Genomic DNA, 22,074 nt, shown 5'->3' with positions numbered 1-22,074 from the left:
GTAACTGGTACAGTAGCAGACACCCTGTGGTGTTGGATTACATTATGTTGCAAGGGGCCGGTCACCATATATATATGAAATTGTTCTAGTAACAATAAACAGAGCAGTAGTTTGTTAGGCTAAACCAATTGTGAAGGTAAACATTGTGCTTTTTGTGCACTTTGCAAATGTTACGTTTCTAGTTAACTTCAAATTTGTTTTTCCACTGTTCTCAGATCCTCCACGTCCCCCTCGATCACGGCCAGCAGCGTGAGATCAGCCGTGAGTGATCCCATGGAGGATCTGGATCCCAATCTTGTTATTAACCAGTTTTTTCGCTGTTATCAGATCCTCCACGTCCCGTTCGATCACGGGGAGCAGCGTGAGATCTGCCGTGAGTGATCCCATGGAGGATCTGGATCGCGATCTTGTTATTAACATGTTTTTCCGCTGTTCTTAGATCCTCCACGTCCTGCTCGATCACGGGGAGCAGCGTGAGATCTGCCGTGAGTGATCCCATGGAGGATCTGGATCACGATCTTGTTATTAACTTGTTTTTCTGCTGTTCTCAGATCCTCCACGTCCCGCTCGATCACGGCGAGCAGCGTGAGATCCGGCGCGAGTGATCCCATGGAGGATCTGGATCCTGAGGACATGCTGGCCCTGCAGTTCAGCCAGCTCAGCCTGCCACAGTTCTGCTCCAACCTGCTGGCCAATGGGGTTTGTTTATTCTATCATTAAAGTTCATCTGTGTTGGTAGTTAGTTGTTTAAAGTTAAAACTTTTGATCCAACACAACTTAGGGGCACTTTAGACTGACGACGGTTCGATAGTCGTACGAATGTTTATCGTCAAGATGTTGCCGGCGACGGTATTTTACCACCGTCTAAACACGATCAAAATAGTCGCACGACGGTAATCCTCGAATCGTCATCACTACCACCTCGGACCCTATCGTGCGATCCTTCAGCGGGGGGTCCGAGGAGGATTTTCCACCGTCTAAAGTGAACCGTCGCCGGCGAAGGAAGTGGGAGGTCATTGGCCTTATGCAAATAAGCCTGCAAGCGTTATTTCATGTCCAAACACATCGCCTGTATCATTAAATGTCGTCAAACCAAAGACTTTATATCGTCATACGTGTCTAGTACAATCCCCTGCCACCAATCGCTACTTCTCTGATACAAACCGATCCGCCGATCCACATTTCCCGGCCAATGTAGCCAGGCCGACGGCAGCACCGAACGCCGGGTTCAAACCCGGAGTATTGCCCCGCTCGGTACATGTGCCATATACCCCTTCTTTGCTGGGCACAAACTCGGTGTCTCATCAACAGGACAACGAGTTAAAAGCAGAATAAAAACAATCTGCTGCAGCATGCCGAAAAAGGGGGTTCTCTCGCCATTTTGAATTGGCGCGCGGCGTGCCATCTTGCGCTGCGGGTGTCCGACACACTTTCTGGTCATGTGTCTAAAGCCAGCCGTCGCCCACAACGTTTGTCGTGCGATCGTATACCGTTGTCAGTCTAAAGTCGGCCAAAGTTCTATTACCTAGACCAGTCACTCAGGTCTTCCTCAGTAGACTGACCCAGTGAGGCTTGCCATGTGGCTTCTTTGAAGTGTGACCTCAACACTGGGTCAAAGGCGGCCGACATCGTCTACCAGATACCTTTGACCCAGTGTTGATGTCACACTTCAAAGAAGCCACGTGACAAACCTCACTGCGTCAGTCTACTGAGGAAGACCAGAGTAACCGGTCGAAAGCTCTAGGTGAGAGGGTATGTTTATTATTTATTGGCAGTTTGCACTTAAAAACACATCACATTCCTTGTACATAACTAATGACATAATGTCATTTTTTATGTTATGTCAAAATAAATAAATACCAAATGATACCACAGGTGGCCCTGCTGAAGTCGCATGACCCTGCAGCTGTGACGCAGGTGCTGGAGCTGCTGCAGCAGGCTGCAGGGCTGATGGGAGAGGCGCTGACACAGCAGGTGTGGGAGGACCAGAGCACCGTCGCAGCAGAACTGGTCAGGATAACCTGCTTTTACAATTTCCACTAGATGGCAATCACTGATCAACTGATAAGAAACCAAACATGCATATTTTTTTATTAAGTATTAAACACTTAATATTAACAGTGAGAGATCAAGTAGAAAACAAGGCTGCAGAACTAGTCAGAAAAACTTCCATCAGAAATCATTCCCCCTTTTCCAAAAGATAGCCTGGGTGCCAGACTGTTTCCATTGCCTACACAGACCAGTTCCTTGGCTCCAGGGCCAACATGCCCCCAAGAAAATTATTACCACAGCCCCCTTCAGTTAGCACCCTGGCTAACTCTGGGTCTAGTGTGCTATTGCTATGGCATTCCAGGCTATCCAAAAGTCTGAGTGATTGTTGAGCAAATAAAATTGGATTTGTATTATACGTTCTTTGTAAAATTCAATTGGATAATCTTGTCAAATTGTGTTATCCAGTTGTGATGATGTTCATTCACACTGTCATGTCTGAATTATTTTTTTTAAGATAGTGACCTTTTGGTGCTTTGGACAGAAATTATTTTGCATCTATTTCATGCACTCATTTAATACTGAACACGTCAGAGGTCTGTTTAACAACACCCTTTGCCACATCCAGGTAGAAGAGTTGATAGAAGCCCTGGACAACACTGGTGAGGTGTTACACTTCCACAACATGCAGAGCAGAGGAGCCAGGACACCAGAGAACGAGGTTACCCACCACAGGATGGTGTACATGGCACTGGCTATCCTCAGTACTCACCTACTGCAGGCTTTTGTGCCACTGGAGAAGGTTAGCATTGACCCTTACCTAAAGTAGTATTAGTACATGTAGTAGCATATAGTAGTAGTAGAGCAGAAGAGTGACAGGAACAGGGCAGATTTTGTAACTGCAGATTTACAGGAAGGTCCACGTGCACAGGTGGTCCCAACTTAGGGCTTGTCACAAGAAGTTAATGTGTATGCACTTCTTTTCTCTCAGCCTGTTTCTGTCCCAGGATCATTGTAGTATGTCAGTCCACCTGTTTGGTTGTGCAAATAAATTCACAAGATCTCTACATCCGAGAGGTTTGTAATCCCCAGTTTCTTCTTTGTTTTTTCCTACCTCCCTGTCCAGGCTGCCGACATCCTGCCAGAAAGCCTGTCCTCAGCGCTGGCCCTGCTGACCATGGACCCAGTCTTCCAGCTGACCCACCCCGCCGCACACGAGGTCACGGTCGCGTACGTGGAACAGACCAGCGAAGACGACTACCGACTGTACGGCCACGCCCAGCACATCTGTACATCCATGGACTGCAGCGTGCAGTTTGTCAAGGAGCAGGGATTTGAAGTAACTGCTTGTTCCTTTGTCAATTTGTTTGTTGAACCCTCTGTCAGAAATCTTTCAGTCCTCCATGTCAAACTTGCTTGTTGTTTTATCCAATCATTTTTTTGGCTACAGTTACAATGTAGATTATATTGGCTAAAATTTGTGTTGTATCTTTTGTGACAGTTATGATAATGTAAGTATGGTAAAGGTTTGTAAGAATTTGAACATACGTGTTTGCATTGATCTTAAGTTAATGGTAATTGTTGCTAGTCTTGCTAGTCAATGCGCTCTTGTGGAAAACTGAACTTACTGTTCATGCCTTTTCCCAGGGTGGCCGCTCCCTGCAGGACATGGTAGAGCTGGCAGAGGGAGCTTTAAGCAGTCTGTCGTACCACCAACACTTGGCCCTGGTCTCACAGTTCGTCCGCCTTTGTTCAGACATGTAGGTATTTTTGTATTTTTTCATTGGCAGTTGCTTTGCTACCTTCATCAGGGCAACTTGGTAGTAACCTAACTTTGGTTGGGGAGGTAAATGGCAGTGGAAGAAGAGAGATTGGCTCCACCTTAAAACATGTGCCCGTAACACACAATATATGGATCAACAATCCACAGCTACTATACAGCTTGAAACAGGCTATGGGACTACCTTTACCTTTTTATCAAAAAAAACTATGTTGAGTAGAAAGTTACCCAACAAGTTGACGAACACCATTATACAGAATAGAAATGCCAATTATTGCCAATACAATGTTAAATGATTCTACCGGTTTTCATTAGATGTAAGCCGGTCCATGCCAACCCCCAACTGGTCCAAGACTGCACCAGAGTCCTGCTGAAGTTTCTGTCCCATCCAGATGAGAAAGTGCGACACACGGTCTACCAGACATGTCTCAACACTGCCAAGGTATGGTCAACACTTATCTCTACAATTTGTTACATCCAATCATACAAAAAGGTTTTGTTTTCTGTCTGTTTATTTGCTTGTGACTGTGTCCATGGTGATTTGAATACATTTTGAACCAAGTTTTAACTTTAATTCCAACACAAGAATGCACAATGCACTCAGCCAAATTCTCAACTGTACAACTCCAGTCTTTATCAAGGAATGAGCGATCTACCGCTTCTGTGACATCACGTTGGCACACCTGACTCGGTGAGCAGTGGATCATAGGTTGTAGAAAGTCGGTAGTGTTGTTAAGGGATAGATGAAATACCCTGATGTAGATGGCCTCTTTAATAGCTTAATTTCCTGTTTCCTTTTGTACTACTTGTTGACAGGAAGTCCTGGGGATCAGTCGTGCTGCTGAGACAGCCTCGCTGTCCTGTCGCTCGGTGCTGTTCCTGCTCGACCCACACGTGCTGTACCAGCTCTGCTGCTTCGGACTCGCAGAAAACAAAACTAAGGTACACATGCATCTACGGTATATCTGTTAGAACTGCCCAGCAGCGTAACACGCCAGCTTCTCATCAAAGGACTAGTTACATGTACATCTTACCAGGTCTGCTGCTTCAGACTGGCTGAAAACAAAAGTAAAGTAAGGTTAGAATGATCCTTCAACCATATTCTGGTTCTGGTTGGTTACCATTTAGTAAAGCACACAGGAAGTGGTAATGCAGTTATTACCAGTTCCTCAGGTGTTGGGAGACCTCTTCCCTGAACAAAAGTTCCTTGGGAATTTGCATTCATTATCATGTCAGTGTTTTGAGGGTTTGATTGTATTGACCTGTAAGCTTGCCTTTTGACTAAGTGTTGTCAGAAGTATTGTATAACCTTACATCTGCCCTCTGCACTTGTTCCCAGGTATCTGAGATGGCAGCAGAGCTGCTGTTGTACCTTCTTCAGGGCAGACTGATCATGACCACTGCTGTCTGGAACAAGCTCATGGACGCCCTCTTACCTGTGCTGCCAGTACTGCAGGTAATGAGAATGCACCTAAGTCAGCAAGTGTACATGGCATGTAGATGATATTGATCTGTAAGTAAGCGCAACATTGCTTGGTACAACATGGCTGGAAGAAAGGATATTAAAGTTGAAGGAATAAAAGAAACAAAAATTTGTGGTCTAAAAGTTAAAGGACCATTATCATTAGTGGTTGAAGTGTGGTTCTTCCCAAAAGACTGGACCTCCGGCCTCTATCTGGCTCAACTCCTATCCAACAGATGACCTAAACCAAAGCTACTGGTTCTCATTTTCACCTGAGTCGATTCAGGAAATAGGTGTTAAGTTCCTTTCCCAAGGGCACAACACTGCATGGGGTCTGCTAGGGATTCGAACCCAGAACCTTTAGATTCTAAGTGAAGAATCCTAACCACATGTACTACCATGTTTCTCAGGGCTATGCCAGTGTGGAGACCAAACTTGGCCGGTGTGTAGTCGGACTGTTCCACCCGTCCTCAGAGGGGGAGGCAGGGTGTCTGCCCAAACTGGAGCGGTTAAGGGGAGGGCTGAGGCTGCTTCTGTCCAGAGAGGCTAGGTAGGCAGCAGGTGTCTGTGGTAAACACACAATACCTTTTCGTTGAACAGTTTTTCTGCTTTTTTCCTCTTTTTTTTGACGGAGTAGTGTAGAAGGGATTCTGAAACAGCTGCTTTTCTGTTACCTTCCTTAATGGGTTCTATGACTGTTTTTTATACTGTCTTTTATAATATGCATTTCCCTAATATAGAATATCACTTCTATTTGTACTCGCACTGAGCCCCCCCTCCCAAAAAAAGCATTAAAAAAAGCCCCAGTTGTAGAGCCTGATAATAGTTGCTGCATGAATCTTTTTTAAGATGCATTTAGTTGCTCCCAGTTCATCTGCCTTTATGGTAGCCAAATTTTTAAACTAGAAGCATTTCTATAACAGCCTTCTTCTTCTAACTGAAAACAGTATGCTGGAATTTTTGTCAGTATTGCATCATATGGAAGTTATGGCATAGCATGTTAACAAAAGAAATGACATCCCATGTATGCTACAGCACACGTGAGGAGGCATCAGCCCTGGTGAGTCAGCACCTGGCCCTGGAGACCGGACGCTCACAGCTCCTACCTCAGGAGGCAGGACAGGCCATCCTCAAGGCTCAGGACATCCTTATAGTCAGGCAGCAGAAACAGCCAAGTGGGGAGAACCAGGCCTCTATATTCCAGGTAAGTTTGTTAAAAACTTTAACTAGGAAGTGAGGATGGAAGAAAAAAAATCTTGGGTAAGTAACACAGAATAGGCCATTCTCAAGAAGCAGGACATCCTTATTGTCAGGCAAAAGCAGCAACAATCGAGTGCCCATGGGGAGAATTAGGCTTCTATATTCCAGGTCAGCTGAGTGTGTTTTAAGCTTAGATCTCTCAGGACATCCTAATTATTGTCAGGCAACAGCAGAAACAACCAAGTGGGGAGAACCAGGCTTCTATATTCCAGGTCTGACAAGTTTGTTTAAAGCTATCTGGTGAAGATTCCTCTACTGTACTTGTGGAAAGGAGTTCTACTCCACGATAGTTCTAGGAAAAAGCAAGTTTTTGAACACCTCAATCTTAAGTTGGTAACCCAATGGTACTTGAATACATGACTACTGTACAGTATTTTTTCTGAGCTGTCATGTCATGGTCACACCAGGTCATCCGTCACAGTTCTCCAAGTGGTTTTGGATCTGCCTCTTGTTCTTTTACCAACAGGCCTGTTTTAAATATTCTTGAGACTTCCTTTCTTACCGGTAGTACATGACCAAGCCATTTCAGTCTCCTGTTGGTGATTAGGTCCGTGTATTTGTGTTTTTCAGCCAGAGGATGTACTGAAGCTGTGGGACCTGTACACGTCTCCTACTGTGGAGGGAGTAGTCAGGAGGTCTGCTGCACAGCAGTTCACTACTATACTGGCTGGTAAGAAAGATCATTACCATTATTTAATCATACTTCATAGGTGTTAGCAGTCAATGCAGCAAATAAAAACCCTCATACACCATGAAGTATATAGAAAGCTGGTACATGGACCAGTGCAGGTGTAGACCTCAGAAATACCTGCACTATCTTGCGTAGGTAGAATTTCAAGCCCTGTATACATTGTATATGCATGTCTTCGTAAACACCTGCCTCTATCATTTCATTCAAGTGTCACAATATATATTACTTTCAGACAAACTGATGCACGAGACATTCCGGAGACAGGGTGGGGTGGATGTGACTGTGAACTACCTGAGACAGGCCATTCAGGGGGATAACCAGGAGGTAGGTCTTTTCTACTTGTCGAAAAGAGCTAGGAGAGTTTCCCTGGTACAATGAACTTGCATGTACTGTACCTAGAATCTGTCTTCTCTGTCACGACCAGTGGAACAGCAGATCAACTGTTCATTGAGGCCATTTGAGCTAAATATTTTCAAGATCACAGTTATAACTTCTTTCCAGCTGGAGAAGCGAGCCCTGGTGCCCCCGTGCCTGTGTATCCTGAGACTGTTGGTACAGGAGGACCCTTCACTCAGACATGCCCTCAGACAGGAGATGTCTCTCTACCTCACTGTGCTCAGATGTAAGTAATTATCTTACATGTTACGTCATGTTCACATATTGTCATGCCTCAGTTTAAGTGAAATATTGTAAAACATCACAAAGTAAGTTGAGTTAAACTTGTAAATATGAACTCTAACAGACCTGTTGGGACAAGAAAAGAAACATCATCCAGAACACTGCTCCTTCATTTTGGCTGCGCTCATCTCTGTCACTTCAGCTCTTGCAATTGGGACACAAAATTGTGGAATCAGTACAGCAGGGAGTTAGTCTACTGGAAGTGGTGTGTGTTTAATTTCCATGCTCTTTGGACTAGATGAGTGCTAAGCAAATAAAGCATGTACCATTTCAACAGTCACAAAGTTGAGAAATATATTTTGCTATATCTCTACTACAGGTGCCCTACAGAGTTCGTATGATGACAGGACCTGTACAGAGGCTGCCAGGCTCCTCACACTACTGCTGTTTGATGAAGTTGCCTCCATTCAAACATGGAGCCAAGACAGCGAACAGGCCTCAACAGAACATTTCAGCCTGCCACTCAATGTTGTGACAAGGTAAGGACTGCCTCTTACCTCGTGTAACTCTGTGTATGGAATTTTTGTTTCCAGTGTGTCCATTTGTGTGATTGATTGGTTTTCTTAGTTATTTTCTCATGCTACATGGAGACAGAGACAGGAATTTGTGTCAAAGTCCCAGAAAAAGGCAGGTCATTTTGTGTCTTCAATTTCCTGCTATGTACATGTCTGTTGCCTTCTGGAAGCCAGTGAAAAATGCACAGAAAAATCAGCTAGAAATTCACAAAACTTATATGTAATGGAAAATAAAACCTCTGCAAAAAGATGTGTATTATATTGCTTGAAAATCTTAATTTCCTTTCCCCTATCATATAGAATACATTAGTACCAGTAGTACCTTACTTGCTATGATTATACTCTATGTGTGCAGGTACAGACTGCTGTTCCAGCCCCCAACCCACCACCAGACCAGCCCCCACCGTCCCGAATCATTTCAAGAATTATACTATCATTCAGAATCTTGTCTATTCCCCCTTAAAGTACATTTATAACACCTTACTCGCTATAATCACACTTAATCAATCGTATGTTTTCAGGTACTGCCTGCCGTTCCAGCCCCCGACCCACCACCACACATTTCAAGAATTTAAGTATCATTCCAAAAATGTCTATTCTCCTTTAAAATACATTTGTTGCTATAATCACACTCGATCAATCATGTGTTTGCAGGTACAGCCTGCCATTCCATCCCCCGACCCACCACCACACCAGCCCCCACCACCCCGAGTGTGACGCGGACACAGGACAGCTGGCAGAGGGACCCCCAGCAGAGATGCTGCGTCTGGCCTGGAACGTGCCGTGGGCGGGAGGCATCGACCAGCTGGCAGCTGACGCCGGCGAGCAGGATACAGTAGACGGGTACAGGGTTTTCTAGAAATTTAGCATGAGGGAGCAGATCACTAAGCATGGTGAGGAAGCAAAGCGACCGTTTGGGGGGGTTGGTGCAGGATTTTGGAAGTTTTGCAGGAGTAACACAGTTTATAATTACATGTATGCTAGATTGTATTGTTATGACATTTTGTTTTTGCGTTTTCGCTGGAAAAAGAGCATTTTGAGAAAGACTTAATGTTGTGTATGTAGCCACTTAGGATTTAATCAGAAAATTGATAAGGGGGTGTTGGCTGGCTACATGAGGGAGCAGCGCCCTTTTTCCCTGGTTCAGAAAAACCCCTGGGGTACATGTCAGTTGCTGTTTAACGTCAGTTGATCCCTTTCTCTCAAGGGTTAGACTTGCTAACATGTTGATGCTGAGACTTGATGGCAGCCTATCATTCTATAAATTTTTTTTTTTTTTCAGAATCCGACCTTCCCTTGTCCTCACCTCCCGGGACAAGCTGTTGCTGAGAGCAACTCACATCAAGACGGCCCTGCAGTGCAACATCCAGGATATAGAGGGAGCTCCTTCACACTACGTTGCTAAGCTGGCCCTGATGAGACTCGCCCTGCTGCTGACCAGCGATGCGATGGGGAGCGGGGATGGAGCTGCTGCTAGTGGCTCTGTAGCTGAAGTCCTGTTTGGTCTGGATTGGAAGCCTGTCTTCAAAAGGTGATCTTCCTGTATTTTGTAGAGAACAAAATCTTTCAAAACAATAAATATTTCACACCTTTGTAAAGTATTTAGCATTGTTCTGAATTTCTTGTTTGTTTTCATTACTATTAATTCCTTGTTGATTCTATCTAATATATGCATTTTCTCACTGGCAACATATGCCTAATGTATATAGCAGAAAATGACAACCACTTCTATTGGCCTTTAGCCTAACTTCCTGTCAGTATCCCTCACATGCTTAGGATGTGAAAATAATAGGAAAAACAAGCAAAAAAGTGGTTTATCTACTTGTAGCATTGTGTTTACTGCAATGGTTGCTACATTGTATGAGCTGTAATGTGTTTTTACTTGGTATGCAGGTTTCTTGAGGTGATGCCGGCCAACGGAGAAGATGACTTGTTACTCTCCGAGGTGCTGAAAGTTTTGCTGTTGTTCTTCAAGACCAGGAAAAGCATCCGAGGTAAGGCCAGGTAATGGGATACTTAAAACTGTCTGGCATTTCAAGTAGCATCCCCTACCTGTTGTCAGTGACTTACAGAAATAAGAGGATGGTACTTTAAATGTTTGACAGTTCTCAAAATTCATCATCTGCATGTTCAACAATTTCCTTGTGCATCAGAGTACAGTACTTAGGATGGGACGTCAAGCCACTGTTTATTGTGCTTGTCAAAAAGAGCTAGGGGAATTTCCCCAGTACAATAAACCTGTAAAACCTGTATACAGCATCTGTCTTTGTTAAGACCAGTAGGTGATTAGCTCTTCTGTGAGATAAAACTTGACCAAGATCACTTTCCTATCTTCGTTTGCCCAGACTCCGTCAGCCACTGGTTGTTGGACCTGGTGCTGAGTAGAGGCAGTCCCCTGCTGTGGTTACTGAGTCAGGGAGACAACAAGGAGCAGGAGACTATGGCAGGGCCGAAGGTCCCGGTCCTGACGGCACATCGGACACTGCAGAAACAACTCATGGCCCTGCTGTCTGCGCTGTGTGGGCATCTGGTGCACAGGGAACAGGGGTGAGGACCACTTTATGTTAGCTTTTGACATTTTTTCTATAAACATATCAGGCAACTAGCAAACTAACCAACATTTGGTAGCTGGTATACATGTAACTGCCCCTCAGCATAACACACCAGCTTTGCAGGCACACGGCATGGCAGCAGCTGGCTATATTACACCGAGCGACTTGATACATCAAGGCTTTAAACATTTAACTCTAAACATTATTGAAAACTATCTGGTGATGATGCCTCTACTGTGTACTTGGTGCCAGCGAGTTCCACTCCGCGATTGTTCTAGGAAAGAACAAGTTTTTCAACACCTCAATCCTTGGTTGATAACTCTGGTACTTGACTACATCTTTTTGAAGCAGGACCCACCAGCCGATGGTAGGGGACCTGGCACAAGGGTTCCTACAGAGGTTACACCTGGCCGACCCCTCTCACTTCTATGACCTGGCCTCGCTGGAGAGCACACTGCACTGTCTGGTACATGTTACTGCAAGGTACTTACTTTTCCTTTTAAGACACAAGGCCATGACTTTGCCTTCCAGGGTAGCCTTTAGCCTTTACCAAGCTTCATAATTGGCTGGAAAGAGTAGAAATTGGCAAATAGACAGATAACATACTGGGGGAGTTGGTCCACTAAAGGAGTACAAATTTCGGGTGTGGCAAATTGTACACCCTCAGTGGACCAACGCCCCTGGTATGTTATCTGTCTATTTAGCAAATTTCTACTCTTATAACACGCTTCCGAAGCCTAATAGAGGGTAGATAGTTTCATGCATGCCAGGTTCAACTTTAACTCTTACTGAATTGTCTTCAAAAGCTCTAGTACAAAGACCATGTGTATGTAATACTAGTAGATTTACGATCTTTATTCCCTATCCAGACCAGACTGGAGCACTGGCAGCAGCACCATTAACAGGGAAACTCTGTGTCAGGAGCTGTTGGAGACTCTCCGAGAGGTCTGTACACACATTTTCTCATTACAAATAATCTTACCATAGTTCAGTTAAAGCCCTGTCAACAAGAGAGTGCACACATCCTTCATTGTACCTTACATTAATTTGGTGACTAGCAGTGCGTTGCTGCTTGCAAGTGACCAAACCTGCCTCGGCGCCATCTCCTTAGCCCACTACCATGCCTCCTGAGTTGCCCAGAGACGAGGCCACACGCCCAATAGCAAACTGTAATGTGATGGAGTTTCCAGCCCATGAAATCAGATCCTGTATTAAATTATCAGCCATTCATCTTCTCTTTAAGTTGTATTGCTGTTGTGTTTCTCCTTGGTTTTGATAGCCAATGGTCAGGCAGGCAGACAGGACTTTAGGGGAAGTAAAAGGCATTACAAGGAGACTCTGCTTTCCAATACCATGCCCTATACACCGTTGATTAACAACCCACTACCCTTACAACCTCCAAAAGGCTTCAGGACCTTTATCTTTACCTTTTTCCTGCCCCTTTCACAGGTGGTCCTGTCCTTCCATGTGGGGCGAGGCAGCACCACCAGATCCTACATGGGGAAGGGAGTCATCAAAAACGCCTCCATCAGTCTCAAACATCTGGCACTGGAGATGGCAAACACAAGTACTAACAAGGTTAGTGATTCTATAACCATGCAACTCCATATTGCACTCATACATACTTACAAGAACACATTGTCAGTGGTGAACCCAGGGACACTGGGTGTTTTGATCATCGTAATCAAAATATATGATTATAATCATCATCAACATGTACACCCTCACCCAGGCAACCCAGCCTAGGGTGATCAATTGTGTTCAAGTGACTGACTTCACAGATCCCCATGAAATCACAACCACAATAGTTAAAGGAGTTCATGCATTCTTGAAAAAGATACACATAAAAAAATGTTCTATGTGATCTGTTCTCTTGAGGTATCTATGCCCTAATATGCCTGGTGTGTTTCAGGACTGGCCGTCGCTGTGGTTGAACACCAAGTCTGAGGAGAGTGCAGGTCTGGACTGGCTGGTTCCTCTCTGGGCTTACAGGGATCCAGAGGTGATCATGTCGCTGTTGTGTTAACATTTGCTATCCTAATGCCCATCACACAGCAGGAAAATCGATCATTAATGACACACCCCCAAGCTCTGAAGGACATATTTGGAAATAATACGCCAATTATATGATTTTTAGGAATCGACCAATGTTCACAGCCATTTAGACCTGTGATAGCATATGATGATGATGATAGTTACATGTACATGTTTAAAGTTAAAACTTTTGATCCAACAATAAAGTTTTTGCACCTTGAGCTTTTGGCCAGTCACTGAAAGAAAGAGGCTATTTACATCAAGGCCCATCACCCTTCACTTGACATCGTCTACCAGATACCTTTGACCCAGTGTTGACGTCACACTTCAAAAAAGCCACATAACAAGCCTCACTGGGTCAGTCTACTGAGGAAGACCAGAGTGACTGGTCAAAAGCTCTAGTTGAGAGAACTTTTATCATCTTGTATCAAAAGTTTTAACTTTAAACAATGACAATGATAATGAACTTTATTCATATTCAAGCTCTACATGAGCCAAATGCACTAAGTTAGATAACTTGGGTACAAGTGTAGAAGAAACAGGTGTTACATTTCTGTACTACATTTATCTACTACGTATATCTATAGGATGTATCTACAAGATACAACTTGCACCTTACTTGTTGTGCCCCCCACACACACACACACACAGGTTCGTGCAGCTGGGCTGGGCATCGCTGTGCTGTTGTCGGGGAGTGAGGAGGGTCGCATCGCCCTGACGACAGGCTGTCAGCAGGTGACAGGCGGCATCTGGGGCACCAGTATAAGTGTTCTACTGGACCACACCGAGTGCAGCCTGGTCAGGCAACAGGTAACTCACAGTCTTAATACAGGCAAACCTGTGTTATTCTGTGCTAAGTCTCATGCTGACAAGCTGTTTAGGTTTAGGCTGTGGCTTAGTTTTTTAAGTGTTGTGTTGGGAGGCATCTGGGGCACCAGCATAAGTGTTCTGCTGGACCACACCGAGTGCAGCCTGGTCAGACAACAGGTAAAACACATCAAATTAGATACGAATTTCCGTCTGTTTTTACATATTGGGAAACTCATCTTTTAGTCCAGTATTGAACCTGCCGAATTTCAGCGGTCATTCAAAGCCAAAAAGCGAAAGCGGCCATTCATCCAAACTAATGATGGTCCGTTACATTACACATTGACAAGGCAATTGTTACTCAAGCAACTGGACAGATAAATCTTTATACAAATTTATCCAGTTGCTTGAGTAACAATTTCCTTGTGTACCCCATTACCTGGAGGTCTAACCTTCATCCATGTCCATCAATGACCCATGCAAAGAACCCTGTTTATAGGAGTGAAGTCCCTTGAGTGGTCACTATAGACAGGGTTGGCTGTTGTCTCTTCGTTCAAAATCGTCAATAACATTGTCTCTGTCCCTCCCAGGCGGCGGCCGTGCTGGTGAACTTGACCTCCCAGCCGCTGCCCACCACCCCAGCCCAAGCTGACGATAGTGCCTGGCAGGGTCCGAGCGTGACTGACGAGGACACGGGCTTCACCCTGGTGGGCCTTCCCGCACTGCTGGCCCTGTTTCACCACTGCCAGTTCTACACACACCTCAGCTTCATGCTGGGGAACTACTACCCTCACAGCGTCATCCAGCCAGTTAGTGTGGCCTTCAGGCAGGCTACAGAGTCTCAGAGCGATACAGGAGGCACTACGTCAACTTCAGGTGGGTGAAAGTGTCCTAACTACAAACACACACAGTTACACACACACCTCAGCTTCATGCTGGGGAACTACTACCCTCACAGTGTCATCCAGCCGGTTAGTGTGGCCTTCAGGCAGGCTACAGAGTCACAGAGCGATACAGGGGGTACTACGTCAACGTCAGGTGGGTCTACATTTCCTAACTACACACACACACATACACACACACACACACACACACACACGTCAGCTTCATGCTGGGGAACTACTACCCTCACAGTGTCATCCAGCCGGTTAGTGTGGCCTTCAGGCAGGCGACAGAGTCACAGAGCGATACAGGGGGTACTACGTCAACGTCAGGTGGGTCTACATTTCCTAACTACACACACACACACACACACACACACACACACACGTACACACACTCACACACAGACACACTCACACACAGACACACTCACACGTCAGCTTCATGCTGGGGAACTACTACCCTCACAGTGTCATCCAGCCGGTTAGTGTGGCCTTCAGGCTGGCTACGGAGTCACAGAGTGATACTGGGGGTACCACATCAACATCAGGTATGTAAAACATCCTAACTCGATACGCACAAGCACACACACACCTCAGCTTCATGCTGGGGGAACTACTACCCTCACAGTGTCATCCAGCCGGTTAGTGTGGCCTTCAGGCAGGCTACGGAGTCACAGAGTGATACTGGTGGCACTACGTCAACTTCAGGTGGGTAAAACTGATTGAACACACACACACGCACGCATGCATTCACACACGTGCACACATGTCAGCTACTGCGCAACTATTACCCTCACAGTGTCATCCAGCCAGTTAGTGTGGCCTTCAGGTAGGCCACTGAGATCCACACATCCTAACCCCCCACATGTACGTGTAGATGTACAATGTACACATGCATCTGCAAAATTAGGGGCACTACGTCAACTTTATGTGGATCAAAAACATGTTTTATTGAGTACCTCTGGTATCACACTTTGCCCGTCAAGCAAGTTACTTTCTGCTGTTGCTAACTGTTGCTTGTTTTTCCACCCCAGATCACAGCACCCCTACAGGCGATGTGGCCTCCTCCCACAGCAGTCTGACTTCAGGAGAACAGTACTTCACATCCACAGCTACACTCACCACTCAGGTATACCTCAACTAGTTATTCATTTTGTAAACGAATTTAAACTGGGGTTCGAAGCCAGAACCTTGTGGTTGCTCGTCAAATGCTCTAGACTAACCATTTTTTTTAGACCACATGACGGAACTTCATTTACCAATTATGTAATCAAATTAAACAAACTCACTTTTGCTATAATACTAATGGACATTATAACAAACACACTTAAGATTTAGAAAAATGAAAATTTAATCAACTTTAGGCCTTTTAAAACAAGCTATCTAATTTTCAGATGTCGGCCACCCCAGTGCCTCAGCCAGCAGTAGTACAGGGTCCTGTGGGAGCCAGAGCTCCTTCTAGACAGTCTACAGACTCTACTGAAGGTGGGACAGTTACACTTTTTTCTGCTCAAACTAACTAACATATAAGAATGTAGCAACTGAGTTGTCAAAGCCATGTTCAACTTCTTCCCGCTCTAGTACCAAAGATTCTATTACTTTGTGCACTGGTTTTATTTTGCAGTAGAAGGGAAAAGGATATTTCTGCAGAATTCTGTAGTACATTTAGTGATAACATTGGAGACATATATTGACTGTGTTCTGAATTTGCAATGAAGAGCTCACTGTAAAAACCTTGAAAAGAAAACCACTGCGAGCATCTCCTGATTTGCAATAACATATTTTAACCAAGTTTCAATTTCTTTTAACTCTGTTTCAATGCAATTTGCAAGGAATTTAAAAATGACTTTTTCTCTCAATGTTACCCCCCCCCCCAGGTTCTGCCTACAGTGAGCTAGTCGGGTGGACTACCCCAGCGTGGTGACCCCTGACCTTTTGGCCGCTCTGACACGCCTCGTTTCCAACATGGTGGTCATGGCTTCCCACGATGCACTGCAGTCCATCTCTCAGCACAACATTTTCAATAGCTTACTCAGGTAAAACGTTATACATTTACACATTATGCTTTTTGCTGAATCCTTTAGGAATGGTCAGTAAACTATGAAATGACCACTTATCTGTTTTTCGTTTTCGTAGATTTCTAGATGCTGACATCCTCCGGATTCAGTTAAAAGAGCAGAAAGAGTCAACAGCAGCAAAGTGCAGTACCATAAAGCTCCTGTTGGGGGAGCTGCTGCACATGCACTGTTCCATCCTCGGGCTGATGCAAACCTGTGTGCTGAACAAACCAGGCCTGGGGAAGACTTTCACACAGGGCAGGAACAACGTAAAAACTGTCCTGCAGCTTCTGCTTGTTGGGAGAACACTCGATGAAGGTAAGCTCATAAGTCCTATCGAGAATGACAATATGGTTCATCAAAAGGAGTTTGAAACCCCCAAAGATACCGGTAACTGTAAGGACTCGTGTTTACGTGCAGATTATTTTGTAATGTGGACTGCTAAATGCGATCACAGCTTAAAGATTATGGGCAAAAATGCATCTAGTCAGAAAGAAGTCATCACAAAAAAATTGTCATCCTTAATTCGTTCCTTTTAGCCTAAATGATTTACTTATTTTTTGGTGTTTATTTCCCATACGAAGTAAACCGCCTTGAAATGAACACACCAGTTTTGTACAGTAAGTACTAGCTGCACTCTAAAGTTTTGATTTACTGTTTTTCCTAGGAGATGCTCTATCCTTATCCTGCTATGCCCTGTGGAGGAGTGTGTACAGTTTCCTTAGCTGTGTGGTACAAACTGACTCTAACCTAAGCCATATTCCCCCCTTTTTACCACCAGGAGACCCCCTGTCCCCGCCCTGCAGTGCCCTGTGGAGGAGTGTGTACAGTTTCCTCAGCTGTGTGGTACAGACTGATGGCAGGGACGCTGCACAAGACATCACCGTCTCAATCGCTAACAACTGGGACACGTTCTTCGGTAAGGGGCAGAAATATGCTGTTTTTGGTTTGCATGTTTGCATTTGTGGGTGTACTTTAGTGAATACAGAGTTACAGAAAGTGAGGGGGGAATGGTGTAACCACAGTTATCACGTCCTCTCTCACTAACAACTGGGTCACATTCATGACGTTTATCTACATTTTAAGCGGACATTCAGATGCCAATTGTGGCCATTCTTTGGTGGTTCCTTAGGTAATTTTCCCCATTGACACAAGCATTAAGAGTCCTGTTTATAGTGACCACCGGTACACATAGACCAGATTTTATGAGAGTTATTTTCTTGTCCTTCCAGACTCAGTGCAGTCCTGTCTGGCTGTGTCTGCTCCTTCCGAGCTTCAGCTGTCCACGGTACAGCTCCTGGCCTTGCTGCTGTCACAGGATGGACAGCTTCTGGGGAAACCTTCTACGGGCGCTGACACGGCGCCATCGTTAAGTCTGCTGCTGGACAGAGCGAAGATCAAAGATACAGGTTTGTGCAACAGTTTGGGGTGAAAAATAGATCTACATCACTCAGTCTATTCAGAGCACACAAGTAGGTCTGAGTGGCATAAGACTTTCCAGGCTTTCGTAGGTGACATCATCTGTTGTGCTCATTCAAGGTTTAACAGATATGAAAATGACTGACGCATATATTTATTTAGTCATTTCCCATATTAACAATCAAAAGTCATGGTGTTTCTGCAACAAAAACAAAATATTCCAATAAAATTCATGTTTCAGCACGAAGGACAGCACTTGTTATGTCAAAGGTGTTATTAGTATAAGCCACATTTTCTAAGTTCTAGTCCTTCAGCTGACTATTTTGTCATAATGATTCTTATTCTTACATTATTATATGAGTTAACATCTATAATTAAGGGTTAATGACCCACCCCGAGGTGAATATGGTGTGATAAAGCCTTATCAGTTGCTATAACCACAAATAAAGCCATGTGGAATGGAGCCTTCTGATTGGTCAATGTCACCTGGATAATGATACATAATTGAATGTGTTGGTTCAAAATTAGTACATCAAATTTTGTAATTTAAAAAAAAGCCACCCACTGTAACCTGTTGTAAATTTACGACGATTTTCCCATCCAGAAGAGGAGAGTGGGAGTGAGAAGACAGATCCTGTGTCCTGTGGGTCGGGGCTGTGCCGCTGCCTGGTACAGCTGTACGACAGTCTGGACAGCAACATGGACAGCAGGACAGCTGTGGGGAACAGCCTCGCTCTGCTGCTGGCTCACAGCAGGACAGCCAAGCACACAGCTCTAAAGTGTATGTCTGTCATACCTACTGATGTCAGCGAAATGTTACTAAATTAACCTAACTCTTCATAGCTTGAGTCTGAAATTCTATAAACCTTTTGAGAAAGGTTTTGTTATTTTTTCTGATAATCAGATACTAGTACCACAAACATTCTGCATGCTAGTGTGCAATATGTAGTTCCTTTATGTATGTACAGCGAGAGACTGTATAATGCTCATCTCATTTCTGAATGGGGGCCCGGTTGGAGTTTTTACGATTGAAAAATAATCATTGAGTTCATATCATTTAAACAATATACAGAAATGATACTCATGATTAGTTATTTCAACTTTTGGTGTTTGTTGTCTGTCATAACATTATAACTTTTGTTGCTGGAAACTGCCCGGCTGGGCCCTGGGCTGGGAATTGTGACAATAGCATATTAAATAGCTAATAAACTGTCTAACTGGTTCATACCCTTGTGTTTCCAGCTGGTTTTGTGGACAGCACCGTGGAGCACATGAAGGACCTGCATGCCCAGTTGAACCTGGACTCTCTCAACTCAGGCAAGCCGGCCGCACGTAGGAAGGATGACCCGGCCGTCACAGAGCTGCTACTGTCACTGCACCTGCTCAGGAACTTCATGCTCAAATATCCGGATGGGAAGGTGCTGTAGCTGTGTTCACATTCCTGTTTATTTCATTTCTGAGTAGGATATTTTCTCAGTGTTTTGCTATTGAAACAATTCTTTAGTACTGTTACATTGCAAACGCTGCACCTCCTCGGGAACTTCATGCTCAAATATCCGGATGGAAAGGTGCTGTAGATGTGTTCACATTCCTGTTCGTTTCATTTCTGAGTAGGATATTTATTGTCTGAGTAGGATATGTTAGTGTTTTGACATTGAAACAGTTCTGTAGTAGTCTTACATTGCTAACACTGCACCTCCTCGGGAACTTCATGCTGAAATATCCGGATGGAAAGGTGCTGTAACTGTCTTCACATTCGTTGTCATTTCATTTTGCGCTGTAGGAAAGAAAAGTGTGATAAGTTTGCATTGGAAACAATTCTGTAGTACCATCACCTTGCATTTGGAGTGCTTTTGTTTCATATTTCTTCTTTTAAGGACACACTTTTTGACATTTCAAATCTTAAATAGGAGCTATAAAATTCCACTGCAGATGCTCTGCTGAACTTCACTCCCTCGTACCCCCACTCAGAACATTCTCTGCAAGAACACGCTTAGCCACCTCAACAGCAGAAAATCACCCTTTCTTCCTCAATAGTCCATCAGTCAAGAGAAAATTTCATGCGAGCCTTGTTTTGAGGTGAATTCTGAAGTAAATAAAAAAAAAAAAAAAGCTTCAGGTCAAAGCCAAAGTCCAGGTGCTCACTTTATTCAGGTTTTACCTGAGAAAAACCGGGACACAGCCAGTCATTACGTGCCATGGTAGTGCCCAGAGCAGCAGAACTGAAACCACAAGAAAGGTTTCAAGAGTTGCAGTACACTTTTTCCCTCCTGTACCTGTTTGATCTATTGTTTATTGTATTATCTACTATTTTGTTGTGCAAATAAATAAATAAATAAGAACCATAATGTCTCCCTCCCCAGGCTGCTGCAGTAGAGGCAGGCCTGAGCCAGGTGGTTCACAAGCTGTGGTCCTGGGGCATGGCTAACCACTCACTCATGGTGTCCATGCTGGGACTGCTGGCCACGTACACTGCACAGTGTCCTAAAGGTTTGTACATTTCATTTAGATGTACCTGCAGTATACTTATCATGGCTCAAAACACTGGGTGCTATAAGTGTGTAGGGTTCTTAACATGGTTCAAACATGAGACCTCTATCTAACGTCCCATCTGAGATGGCCAACCACTCACTCATGGCCTCCATGCTGGGACTACTGGCCACGTACACTGCACAGTGTCCTAAAGGTCTGTTCCACCATGTGTGGTACACTACACAGTGTACACATCATCCACACACAAACATGCCTGTCCTTGGTGCTGAACAATGGGCTGTGCACAATCCTCGTATTTCCTCTCCAGTGTGCAGTTCCCAGTATTGTCACATAAATATTGGTAAAAAGCAATAATAGAATAATTGTCAGTTAATGTCAATGTGGTCCCAAACATGACTGAAGTGACAGACAGTCATGGAATCATCTGCTCTTGGTTGTATTTTAAAGAACTTTGCTATTCTTTTCTAAATGGTTAGGCCAGAACTAGCCCCTTGCTCCTCTTCATTTTTTCCCACCAGGCAGCACTGTCCTTAGCTTTTTGTTCAGCAAACTTGAGGGACCATTCATGATCCAGTGTCATATGCTATTTGGTTCCGCCATCTTTTTGGGGGTCTTCCTCAAGGCCTGGGGTTTTCAAAATCTTGGTGGTAGGCCCCATATACAGGATAAAGGATTGTATTTCCTCCCCAGCCTGCGGTTCCCTGGCCTCCAGCAGCAGGGCAGCTGTGAAGACATCTCATGAGGCGTCGGCCGGGAGTTCAGTGGTGCACAGCCTGGTCAAGATGGCCACCAGACAGACCACGCAGGGCGGCAGGGCACATCTGAAGACTGTCTTCGCCGTCCTGGCAAACCTGGCACTGTCTAATGTCTGCAGAGGCATTCTGTGGAAGGTGAGGGGTGTGGATTATTCTGGGGCTTTTACAGAAATAGAGCAAAGACAGTGATGAAGGTTAGGCATCCAGTTAGATAGTACAAAAAAATCAAGCAACTAGTGCTGTTTTTTCATCAGTGACTGGGACTGATGAAAGGTAGCAGGTGCTATCTGAAATCTCGGACTTTGGAGAATTTGTACCTCACTTTACTGTTTAGTATAATTGTACATCACTGACTTGATCAAAAGTTTAAATATAATTGTTTAGACACAATACTGAAGCATAGAGCTACATGACCAAATTTTTGGCTGTAAGATTCAATATAAATTTCATATTTTTCTTGCAGAGTAACTTCCTGCAGGGCTTTTCCGGTGTGGTGCCAGGGAAAGGGGGTAAGGACAAGAAGCAGAACAGCCTGGCAGCCAGGTGGTTGGCTGTTCTTGTTAATGTGTCGTTCTCCCTGGATGGTCAACAGATGCTAATCAAAATACCAGGTAGGTTTTCAAAGCAACACAATGTGTCATTAGATTTTGCTGACATGACATCACATTATGCACATAAACTTTTTATGTACCTATAGT

The 22,074-nt window shown here is 44.5% G+C and overlaps 1 protein-coding gene across 1 annotated transcript in view; it reads left to right on the top strand.

Moving 5' to 3' along the window:
* The window catches only part of LOC109480524 (rotatin-like), a 32,322-nt gene that overhangs the window by 7,895 nt on the left and 2,353 nt on the right, over positions 1-22,074 (top strand). Inside the window, 36 exon segments of the mRNA XM_019782733.1 lie at positions 552-699; positions 1,876-2,010; positions 2,618-2,791; positions 3,116-3,328; positions 3,637-3,749; positions 4,085-4,211; positions 4,586-4,711; positions 5,109-5,225; positions 5,642-5,781; positions 6,267-6,435; positions 7,062-7,161; positions 7,415-7,506; positions 7,684-7,804; positions 8,180-8,339; positions 9,030-9,218; positions 9,658-9,906; positions 10,269-10,369; positions 10,721-10,922; positions 11,279-11,410; positions 11,797-11,872; positions 12,377-12,505; positions 12,840-12,929; positions 13,613-13,771; positions 14,359-14,644; positions 15,687-15,781; positions 16,047-16,137; positions 16,530-16,553; positions 16,556-16,688; positions 16,789-17,027; positions 17,491-17,628; positions 17,942-18,118; positions 18,733-18,909; positions 19,371-19,546; positions 20,492-20,618; positions 21,312-21,511; positions 21,840-21,987. Coding sequence (XP_019638292.1) covers positions 552-699; positions 1,876-2,010; positions 2,618-2,791; positions 3,116-3,328; positions 3,637-3,749; positions 4,085-4,211; positions 4,586-4,711; positions 5,109-5,225; positions 5,642-5,781; positions 6,267-6,435; positions 7,062-7,161; positions 7,415-7,506; positions 7,684-7,804; positions 8,180-8,339; positions 9,030-9,218; positions 9,658-9,906; positions 10,269-10,369; positions 10,721-10,922; positions 11,279-11,410; positions 11,797-11,872; positions 12,377-12,505; positions 12,840-12,929; positions 13,613-13,771; positions 14,359-14,644; positions 15,687-15,781; positions 16,047-16,137; positions 16,530-16,553; positions 16,556-16,688; positions 16,789-17,027; positions 17,491-17,628; positions 17,942-18,118; positions 18,733-18,909; positions 19,371-19,546; positions 20,492-20,618; positions 21,312-21,511; positions 21,840-21,987 — 5,273 coding nt within the window.

This window comes from Branchiostoma belcheri, unplaced genomic scaffold, assembly GCF_001625305.1.
Source record: "Branchiostoma belcheri isolate BF01 breed outbred unplaced genomic scaffold, Haploidv18h27 scaffold51, whole genome shotgun sequence".
NCBI lineage: Eukaryota > Metazoa > Chordata > Leptocardii > Amphioxiformes > Branchiostomatidae > Branchiostoma > Branchiostoma belcheri.
This window is presented reverse-complemented; position numbering and strand designations above follow the sequence as displayed.